At 29.5% G+C, this 12,092-nt stretch overlaps 1 protein-coding gene and 1 long non-coding RNA gene across 2 annotated transcripts; one reads left to right on the top strand and one right to left on the bottom strand.

Moving 5' to 3' along the window:
• Positions 1 to 535: 535 nt before the first annotated feature.
• Positions 536 to 8,207, bottom strand: LOC113367252 (pachytene checkpoint protein 2 homolog). Its single transcript, XM_026608879.1, is given in 9 exon segments — positions 536 to 576; positions 647 to 725; positions 5,668 to 5,989; positions 6,053 to 6,400; positions 6,936 to 7,163; positions 7,259 to 7,375; positions 7,480 to 7,560; positions 7,786 to 7,960; positions 8,033 to 8,207. Coding segments are annotated over 7 exon segments (1,296 nt in total). The 5' UTR covers positions 8,062 to 8,207; the 3' UTR covers positions 536 to 576; positions 647 to 725; positions 5,668 to 5,671.
• A 2,674-nt stretch (positions 8,208 to 10,881) lies between these two features.
• Positions 10,882 to 11,784, top strand: LOC113367266. Its single transcript, XR_003366303.1, has 4 exons — positions 10,882 to 10,957; positions 11,097 to 11,281; positions 11,352 to 11,453; positions 11,542 to 11,784. It is a non-coding gene; the product is annotated as an uncharacterized LOC113367266 (long non-coding RNA).
• Positions 11,785 to 12,092: the final 308 nt, after the last annotated feature.

The following is a 12,092-nucleotide window of genomic DNA, read 5'->3' as shown; positions in this document are numbered from 1 at the left end:
TTAATGAAAATAGAAATTTGATTGGATGAAATGGACAATGTTAAATACTAAATTCTAGTAGATCAAACAGATATAAAAATAGTAATTATAGTCTATAATTAAGTGAACTCAGTAAGATTACAAAATAAACAACATTCAAATATTCAAAAGCAGCACATAATATACATATTTGAAATGTATGATCATTGAAAAACAAGACCAACTAATTAAGAAAAAAAAGATGAAAATTTAATTTGAACTTCTATTTACTCGTTAGAGTGTCAATTAAAGGACAATGCTAATGTTTATACCAATCTTTTAGTACTTAAAATATGTAAAATCACAAATAATTAACTAACCTCTACTATATGGATGTGGATGCAGTATAGGAAAAGAACCATTATTACAATAATCCCCAGTACAGCATTCTATGTGATATTGAGTAGCTGACGATGTGTGTCTTTTACTTATGCTATTTAGACCTGTAGTCAAATTTCCAGAAGATCGACATACAAATGGTATTTGATCTGAACTAGTAGTACATCCTCTAGATACCATAACGTTCCCATCAGGACCACGAACTGTGGATTTCCAGCACTAATAAAAATAATAAGAAGCTAGATATAATGGAGAACTACACTTTATAAATATAAGAGCTTTTAAAAACCTGTATAGCATTATTACAATGCTCAGTAACACTGCTTATACTGCAATCGGGTGGGTCACATGAATAACACTTGTACCTACTGTAAAACAATTTGTTGTTGCCTTAATGATATCATTTTATTATATAAACATTAATATATGATTGATTACATTGTATATATATATATATATATATATATATAGAAACAGTATTTATATTTTGCTTTATATATAATCAAAAGTACAGAAATTGTATGAATAAACACAATAAGTTAAAGAAACAAACAGGAAAAAATATCTGATTTAATAAAATTTAATTTCTCTTACATTTAAAACATTGCAATACCTTTTTTTCTTCCATCGCCTAGTAAGAATGCAACAAAATAATTTGTTAATAGTAATTAATAAAGTATAAAACATTCTTCAATATTAGTTACAACATTATGTTTCACCCAATAAAAATAGCAAATAAGTAATAAGTAATTGTAATGATTTTTTAGTAATGATTTTTTAACTAACAAGTATACAAACTGGGAATTATTCCGAAACATTATAGAGCAAAATCTTAACTGTAATATACCATTGAAAAACAAACATGACCTGAAAAATGCTGTTGATAAATTTAGTGCAATTGTAATAGACGCAGCTAGAAAAAGTACCCCCCCACAAATTAAAAAGAAAATCCACACTTGCTCCATAGACACCAAAGCTCTTATTGCAGAGAAAAGGAGGCTAAGAAAAAGATGGCAGCTAACCAGATCTCCACAAGACAAAACGCAATTGAACAGAATGTCTAAATTGATTAAACAACAGATAACAACGTTCAAAAACGACCAATTTCAAGACTTTTTATCCCATTTAACAATATCAGATCATTCGATTTGGTAAGCCACAAAAAACTTAAAACGACCTGCCATTACTATACCTCCAATTAGAAAACTGGATAACACTTGGGCATGCAGTGATTTAGAAAAAGCAGAATATTTCTCGGCTTACTTCAAGGAAGTTTTTACACCAAATTCTTCAAAATCCTCGGAACAAGAAGAAAAATTTATTTTTGATTCTTTGAAAGAAGTTCAGTCAAATTTTTCATCAAACATCATTATCAAAGTTCCAGAAATTACAAATGAAATCCGAAGAGCAAAATCTGCAAAAGCACCTGGCGTAGACAACATTAATATTAATATACTTAAAGAGCTTCCCTACAAAGCCTACCGTTTCATAACAATCCTGTTTAACGGTATAATAAGACTTAAATCATATCCCGATCAATGGAAAATTGCTAAAATAATAATTATTCCGAAGCCTGGTAAAAATCCGAATGAAGTCCAAAGTTATAGACCAATTAGTTTACTTCCAACGTTATCCAAAATATTTGAAAAGGTCTTAATTAGTAAAATAAAACCATTTATTTATGATAGCAACGTTATCCCTGAGCATCAATTTGGATTTTTAGAAAAACATGGCACACCAGAGCAAATTCATAGAATTGTCAACAATATAAACAAGGCTTACCAAAACAAGAACTACTGTTCAGCTGTTTTCCTCGATATTAGTCAGGCATTTGATAAGGTGTGGCATCCCGGCCTACTTTACAAAATAAAAAATGCATTGCCGATTGATATATACCTAATAATAAAGTCCTACCTGGAAGGTAGAACATTCTTTGTTAGTGTAAGGGGTGAAACATCTTCATTACATCCTGTCAGATCGGGTGTGCCTCAAGGTAGTGTAATTGGGCCACTATTATACCTCATATACACTGCGGACCTACCACAGAAAGAAGACATTTTGACAGCAACATATGCAGACGATACAGGCATAATGGCAACACATGAAGATCCCATAATCACATCAAAAATGCTCCAGGATCATCTTGACGTGATACAAAAATGGTTAAGCTTGTGGAGAATAGAAGTTAACAGCAGCAAGTCAAAACACATCACTTTCACTCTTTGCAAAGGGACATGTCCTGCAGTAAGACTTAATGACGAAGTTATAGACCAAGCAGATACAGTCAAATATCTAGGTTTACACCTGGATAAGAGACTAACCTGGAAAGAACACATTAAGAAAAAGAGAAAGCAGCTTGAAGAAACCAGAAGAAGATATCATTGGCTCCTTGGACGAAAATCAAAACTTGACACTCATAATAAAATTTACTCCTATAAAGCCATCATCAAACCAATTTGGACATACGGCATACAGCTATGGGGATCAACTTCCAACTCAAACGCTTTAATAATTCAAAGATTTCAAAACAAGTTATTAAAAGAAATTTTGAAAGCACCAAAGTATGTTCCAAATTGGTTAATACACAAAGACTCAGGCACCAGCACAGTTAAGGATGAAATAATCGCTTACTCACACAAATATAGAAATCGCCTAGCTGACCACCCGAACTTGCTCGCGAGAAAACTTCAAATCAACTCTACCAGGGCCCGATTAAAAAGAAAATTTCTTCTGCACTAATCAACAATAGATGAGACCATTCGACAAATCACTGGCAATGGTCAGATGATTTGTATTTTGCCAACGCCTTCAGTTTCATGTCAAATATTTTACTTGTTGTCCGTTTCAGGACAGTTGTAAAAATTATTAAAATAAAAAAAAAAAAAAAAAAAAAAAAAAAAAAAAAAAAATTATTCTGAAATCTGAATTTACATTTTTTATTTCAATTTCTGAAAATTGATCCTCTAAAATTGATTGAGGGTTCAATTAAATGCAAATGGTAAAGTTTTTATACAAACAAGAATAAATGTGAAATGAAAAATAAGCCCTGCTTATAAGGAAATAAACTACATGGAAATTATACATTTGCATATATATATATATATATATATATATATATACATATACATACATATTTGGAACACCTGATATTGTGCAGTAACAATGTCCATTTTCAATTGAAAATGTATAAGAAAAAAATGTTTTCAATTGAACATAGCCCGACTTTGGGCACTGCGGTGTGATATGGCATTGGAAAATCTCTATTCTGAATTGAGTTGAAGTTTAACTCAGCTTATGGACCTGCCTTAAGGCAGTACTACACATTATATAAATATATATATACCTTTACTGCTTGTGCTTAATGTTATTCACCAGCAGTTGTTATGCAGTCATTGTCGTTTTATTTTATTTTTCATTCAAAAAATGTAGAGTAACACATAGTATTTTGCAGAATATTAAATAACAAACAAGATGAAATATTTTGCAATTGTTTTAATGTATTTATGTAGCTATTTTTATTTTTTTTTGTTTGTTTCTTGTTCATAATATTTTCTTGTAAATTTTACAGTTTTGGCCTAAGTAATCGCTTTAACACAGAATTTCCTGCTGGTTTGGTCTCACGAGTGGCGCCTGAAGAATTCAAAGCAACAATATCCCGAGTTAATAGTGTATTAAAGAAAACATTACCAGTCAATGTTAAATGGTTGTTTTGTGGCTGTGTATGTTGTTGCTGTACTCTCGGTTGTTCTCTTTGGCCTGTAATATGTCTTAGTAAGAGGGTAAGTTTTTTTATTTTGCCAAATGATTGTTGAATCAATTATGTTATCCATTGCAATTTTTATAGGCCCAAAATTCATTAGAAAAGCTTTTGGAGTGGGAAAATAGTCACTTGTATCACAAATTAGGTCTTCATTGGCGATTAACTAAACAACATTGTGATTCATCGTCCATGATGGAATATGTATTTCTAATAGAATTCATACCCAAAATACCTATTTATAGACCTGATTAATTATTATAAATGGCATCTAACAGAGATCTTAATGGTCATATTTTTATGATAAATTTTAATGTTGACTGTCGATGTATATTGAATAGCTTTAAATCACAATTATCATAATACAATGTGTATAGTTTTAAAATGTTATGTAGTATTGTTAATTATTAAATGCTTTTAGCAAACTTTGTTAAACAGCCATTTCACATTGATCTTTACATAGCTCCTGAATGAGTTAACTCATTCGCTTCACCTGTTTGAAGTTCCACTAATAATTTTTGTAGGGAGTGGAAAGTTTTGTCATTACGTTGCTTACTTCCAAAAACCATTTTGAAAATAAGCTATGGCTGTTAATTTCTATTAATTGACCATGTGTAATGAATTCATTGTCATTGAGCTTATTTTTGAAAGCAATAACTTTTTTTTGAAGGTTAGCAGCATCAAAGTTCATTAAGGTGCTATTTTATTTTGTCAATATGATGCTGCGCTCAACTTTTAAGAGTATAAAATGACAGACATTGCTTGCTCAAATTATTATTTCAATGAGCTATGTAAAAACCAAATTACTGATGTGCAATAGTACACATTATGTCTTCATGTGTAAAGCGATCATATCTCAATTGTTTTGCTGTAAATAAGTGCTTTTTCATTTTATCACCATAAGTTTAGAATTATTAATACCTAACAATTTATATAAGAATGTGATATTTATTAAAATATTGTAAACTATATTATATGGATATAATATTATTGAATTTAACCTTTTTGTGACAAAGATGTGTAAGAAACCATGTTGCATCAAATACATAATAAATATATTTTATGAAATTTGTTAATGTAGTTAAAGTTAATGAAATGTGATTAGGGATGAAAAGTGTGAAATAAATAACTAGTAGTTAGGAGACAGCAGAGCTATAACTAAGTTTTTGTTAAATAATTCAATCAGCCTATTTACAATTTATCAAATACAAATACTAAAATCTGTTTGCAAAGTAAAAGAACATTATAAACAGATTTATAGTATCCACAAACTGAATTAAAATATTAGGTTCTTTATATTATTTTTCCTTTTTTTCATTGGTTCAAAAAGCCAATCTCAATGAATAAATTAAAATCTATTAGTAATGTAATATAAAACAAATTGATGTCTGCTTTCTCAATACATAAGTTAATTGAGATTTAAAATGCATTGCATTTTTTTAAATCTCAATTTATCCCTATGTTGAACGCAGTTTCAATATTCAGTAACAAGAAATTCATTCATCTTGTATATTCATGTATCTCAAGAAAACTTAAATAGAAAAATATTTGACCTGATTATTGAGAAGCGACTGACATTTCCTTAACTCCTTTCATGAAAACTTCAGTATCTGAATGTTGCTTAACTATAGCTTTCAGCATTGCTTCTAAAAAGTCTTCCATTGTTGTTGAACTTTTATTAAAATATAAAGCATGAGCTAAAAATGGAATTTTCCTAAGTGTTCTTCCACTCATTCCTACGCTTTGTTCAGCAATATTATAAAGATCCAAACTTAATTTATTAGATACGCTGGAATTTTCATTGTCTTTCACATTTCTGATAATTTTCATAATATGGTGATTTAGTAAATCCTGGGATTTACTTATTAGTCCAACCTGAAATAATTTAGTGATAAGACTAAAATTAATAATATATTAATAAAGACAGTTGTTACTTACCCTAATTAATTCATTTATACATGTTCTATAAATTTCATAAATTGCTACAGGAGATGGCAAACTTATATATTGCTTAATATCAGCCCGATCAACAAAGGCCAGATCAATAGCTCCATTAATATTCGATGTTGTTAGAATCAACACGTTTGGAAATTGACGTATTTGGTCAATTTGTGTAAGTACTGCATTAACTACTCGAATTGAATCTGATGGCTCGGTTCCAGAAAGAGATGACTGCCTCGCATGTGTTAATGATTCCACTTCATCAATTAATACACACACTAATGCTTGCGGATCATTGATCATTTCACGAATTTTTCTAAACATCTTCATAACCAATTTCCCACTCTGAAATTTTAAATATTATTTGACATATATATGTACGCAAATATATTTGCTATTGTTTATTTTTCAACTTCTAGCAAGAATAGTTTATGCTTTATTCAGAAAATCTGCTCTGCTAATTTATAGTTTCTCAACATTTCAAATCATTCTGAACCATTTGATACCAAAATAGGGAAAGGTATATGTGAATGTCAGCAGAAATGGCAGAATTGGTCCTGGTTTGACTAGTGTGTGACTATCGGCCAAGCCGTTCTCTTACAATTAGAAGAAAAGTGCAATGTTTTCCACCTATGTTTTCGCATAAAATTCTGAACTGATTTTAAAACTATTCAGATCTGATTATTACTACAAAATTTTATCAGTAGTCTATAATTCATGGCATTTTGAAGCAAACTCAAAAAATCATATTAAGTCTCTCTAAATAATATTTCATATTTCTTGTTATATTTCAAGACTGATTTTGCAGTCACTTCACCTGTTTGAAGTTCCACTAATAATTTTTGTAGGAAGTGGAAAGTTTTGTCATTACGTTGCTTACCTCTGAAAACCATTTTGAAAATAAGCTATGGCTGTTAATTTCTATTAATTGACCATGTGTATATCTATCACTCATCCTTATAGATAATTTTTATGCGAGAGCTTTGCAGAGACTAGTTTTGCCAGTGCCTGGAGGCCCATGAAGAAGTACCACTCGATTCCATGTTATTATATTTGAATCCACATTTTTATCAGAAAATAACAGAGTACTCTCTACAAATTTTAACAACTGAAAGAAAAGGTAGTATAATGAGAATAAAGTATTTTTCAAATAGAAACTCAAAAACTGCTTTTGCAAAATAATAACATTTAAGTGCAACTTACATTTTCTTTTATGTCAATTTCATATATCAAGCTTTCCCAAAGACCATGGAAATCCACTGATGGCAGCACCCAATGGTTAGCTGTTGATAATTCACTTCCAGTATCATCATCATAATCCTAGAAAATGATAATTCAACATTAAAAAAGTAGCATATAAAGTAGGACTCAAATTTTGAAAAGAAATAGCACTTAATAATAATTCAATATCACAACTATTTTACCTCAATAGTTTCAGCTTGAGAGCCTGCTTCATCAAGCCGATATACATGGTATATGATATTATTGTCAGTGATAGGAGTATTCTATAAATTGAAAAATAAATAATCAAACAGTTGTATTTAATTTTTCATAAATCAAAGAGTAAGAAACACAAGACCTTTCAGTAAAAGTATAGTTATGTGGACTTTAAAATAAAACATGGTGTAGAATTTTAATATAAGCGGAAGAGCATATTATATAATTACATGACAATGGTATTACAATGGATATGATGATTATATAGTTTTTCACTTTAATTGGAATCATACCCCTGACAATTTATTTTCATTACAAATAGTAATAGAATCTACATGGTTATAGAGGAATTCTTCATTAAATTTTAGGAATGTATCTGGTCCTATTACTGTTCCAAGAATATAGACATTTATTTTTTCATTAAGAAAGACTTTTGCAATTTGTAAAATGTCATTTTTGGCAGCTGCACTGAAATGAATAAATAGATAAGTGATTATTATAAAGATGGTGTCAATAGTTATTATATCAAATTGTACAAACCTGTTATTTTTTTTGTAAAATTTCCACATGTAAATCAGCGGACATTTTAAAGTAAATAATTGTTTATTGCAATGTTAATGATATCGGTATGCTGTAACACATTACAGATTTGTCAAATCTTTTGCACTGTGCTTTCAACTTTTTTATGTTGCATTCGCTGTTACGATTACTTCATTACTATCTACTATAATCTTCATTACTATAATGTTTACTTATCTATGACTATACTATAATTTCTTTTTTTCGGCGTGCTTATTCGCTCCGAGCGTGACTGCAGCGCCCATGCAGCGCCGTAATAAATATGAACTAATTGGGGTTATCAGTGTGTGGTTTTCATGGGTTTTACATGTTTGTTAAAGAAAAAAGATATTAAATACTCTTCTTTTATCTATGATTAAATAATTGTTATAAATAATAATAAACAAGATACAGTAATAATGTGAACGCTGAATGTTTATTGAAATTATTAAATTTACTTCAACGTACTTAAAACATTGTTAAGTATAATGATTAATTAATTAAAGAAATGCAGTAAATATTTGTAAGGTTAAGTGCCTCAAAGCTTATGTCATAAACTCGGAATAGTTCTTAATAAAAACAATATAATAATGATAAATAATATTTTATCAATAGAATAAGTAAATAGTAAATTAATTTATTCAATTTTTTGGTCAAACTAAAGACTTAGACATTATTATAAAGACATAATTTAGACATTATTATAAAGACAAGACCCATCAAATAAAATTGCAGGAAAAAAACTACATTAACTTTTCGAAATTAACTTATTGAAGGATATATTGTTGACAAGTAGGTAGGACTCAATACCTCGACCGATTCACTGCAAATGCTTGGGAACCCACGGTGATCCATCAACACTACAAATATATATTTCGCATTATTTCAGCATTGTATTAATTAAACTGTTTGCAAAATAAACATTTTTTCGCTATGTGATAACTTTTATTTTTCTTTTAATCATAAAATTACAATTATTATATAATAAAATGTAATTAATATATAGATAATAGTTATACATAATCAATATACAATATATAAATATGTATTTTTCATTATTTCAGGCTTGTATTAATTACATTGTTTTACAAAACAATTTTTTTAGTAAGCATTAAATTTTGATAATACAACAATTTATCGACTTATAATTTTTCTTTTTGCTAAACATAACAATTTTACAACTATTCATAATACTCCGAATTGTATTTTTATAACAATAAGGTTATGATACTTACTTTATTCTTCTAACCGCTGCGATCCACTTTTCCCGTTGATTTTCTTTCCACTTAGCTGTAGAAAATGTATAGAATTTGCAGTCACTTTTTCTGCTGGTATTTCTACAGCCCACTACAGAACAGCTATGGTGGCTCATTTTTAATTATCTTATTTAAATTTGAAATAAATAAATATTTTATGTGTTTTTGTTTAAAATTTTGTTTATAATAGCCCCTTTTAGTGCTCCAAGTTAGCCACTACGAACGCTTCGGTCGATTTGACTTCCCCTTCCATGCCTTCGCACATAGCCAATTGTGTAAACACCACCTTAAAACATGCTAGGAATTTGTCATTTGCTAACAGGGCCTATTCTCCATAGACCTTAGCAGGGCCTTTTCACTTAGAACAAAATCCTCGTTCAGAAGGAATACTTAGGGGTCCATTTCTAGTCGCAGATTTGGCGCTGGTGAGCCGATGAAAAAGTATTTTCAAATGTTTTCTATTGGTTACTAAGAAACGTCAGTTTTATTTTTGTGTCAGTTTACAAAATGGTGATTCTTGTTCGTTTATGTTTGTATATTTGTTAATAAAGATTTCATCAGAAATTGCTCTCAAATACATATATGCCCTTTGACAATATGAATAGAACAGCTTCAAACTCAAATGGAGGACATAATTACTACATTACTATGTAGTGCATTGACACATTAGTCTAATCATAATACACTTTAAAGAAAGGGGTCAGTTCTAGAAAATTGTGTAAGAAATCAAGTATACGCTTCTACAAGAAAGACATAATACACAAATAGAAAGCTATTCCAGCTGTTTGAAATTAGATTACCACTTCTCACGGATCAAATGCCAAATTTTGCACGGGATGATTATTAGTTAATGAGAGTTAAGAATGATAGACGATGTAATGAACTAACACTATAATGCATTATTCACTAAATTTTACTAAATATTTATATTAATAAGTAGAAGAAAGTGTAAAAGTTATTCCAGTAGATTAGATGTGATATGTATTATATATAAACCAGTGTATATTTATTATAATATAATATTAACTAGTATATTTTTGTTATTATTGTATCATTACAAAACATAATACGATTGTAATACCAAATTTAGTTTCAAATACCCGTGTACTAAAATTCATTAATTTTCATTTCAAATTTTGCGCCATTAATTTTAGTGCCAAAAGCAGCGCCATCGCGTCGAGCGGAGGACCCTTTAAGTATTCCGTCCGAACGTAAAAATCGGGCGAGAGAAACGTCTATATACATAAACACGGGGTATTCTAATATTGACCTTATACAATAAGGTCTATGCTATTCGCATGGCCGGTAATCTCCGAACAAATGTAGATTACCGTGTTTTGAAATGGATTGGTATTTGAATAGTTCGAAGGGGTTCGAAGGATGGCGCTACGATTTCCAATTTCATTGATCGAGCGGCTGGCTTGATCTACATTGATTTGATCGGCCATTTTCTATAAGTTGTCAAATTGTCATCGCGTATTGTAGTTGAGATGTTATATTTGTTTTTCTGTGATTGTTTATATATAATTATGTTTTGGTGAATACTTTTTTTATTTATTATTAAGTTAAAATGTTAAAGTGTTATGTGCCAAATTGTTATAACCCCAAATATAATAAAAAAATGCATGTCTTTCCGGCATCTAATTATCAGGTATGTATATAATGATATATTATGCATATAATGAATATATATCATCACAATACTTTTAAAATGTTATATATATAATATATTGTGTAAATATATATTATATATATTTGTGTGTAAAAAGATGCTTTCAATTTGGATGCAGAGGGCGAATAATCTTTTAATGGATGACCTAACTCTTCGGTTTGTGGCACAAATCAACGATAATTTGAAATCGAAACCAAATAGAAGTGTCTCCTTTACGGCAATAACAGAATAGTTTTCAAGTCACTGGATAATGCTCTGATACAGAACCAGAAGAAAAATCTGCAACTCCAAGAACAAAGCCAAGTAATTATAACTCTAAATACTTCCATAACATTTGCAAAAAAATATTAATAAATGAATCTTATGTTCTTAGGAGATGGAAGCCTAAACACCTTGAAAAAGATTTTTGCAGCACCTCTAAGATTGTGAAGTGCAGGTTAAAAGTCACCTATTCTGACACCAGTTTTCCGAAAAGGTATTGTTTCATACTAATTGCAGCAAAAATATTTAATATGATAATTACAATATCTTCAATTAATATGATATAACAATATATTCAATAGAAGTCCCTGATGGTAGCTACAAATTGCCGCAGAATGCAATGATAAGGCGTAGGAGTGCCTTAACACCCAGAAGATGTATGATACATCAAATTTTGTTTCAGGATTAAAATGCAATGCAATAATTTAAAGGATAAATTCCAACAGAGTATACAATGTTCTGAAAAGTTTTCAAATATTTCGGAAACTTAAAATGTAAGGGCAAGAATTTTGATAATGTCTCAATTAAGAGAGCATACTCAAAGACCAGACAGTTTATAAAGCGCAAGAGTTTAGTTATAGTTTTAACTAAACCTGCTTGCAATAAAAACTGGATTAAAACGATAGATAGATTTGAGCTACAATTGGTATAAATTAAAAGTAGTTCAGGGTTTTGGTTACTTACGTTTAAAAAAACACTTATACAGAAACTATTCAAAGATTTCGTCAAATATAACTTTATTAATGATTGATTAGATAGCAAAATAACTATTAAATGGAGAGATAATAAACGAGAATGTCTCGTAAATGAATTTTAATCCTAGGAATTTAGTTTTATCTCAATTTGGATATCA

The sequence above is a fragment of the Ctenocephalides felis genome, unplaced genomic scaffold (assembly GCF_003426905.1).
Source record: "Ctenocephalides felis isolate EL2017-DRISC unplaced genomic scaffold, ASM342690v1 CF-g0.4_SCAFFOLD_00678, whole genome shotgun sequence".
Taxonomy (NCBI): domain Eukaryota; kingdom Metazoa; phylum Arthropoda; class Insecta; order Siphonaptera; family Pulicidae; genus Ctenocephalides; species Ctenocephalides felis.
The sequence above is the reverse complement of the archived record's forward strand: the minus strand, read 5'-3'. Positions and strand labels throughout refer to the sequence as shown.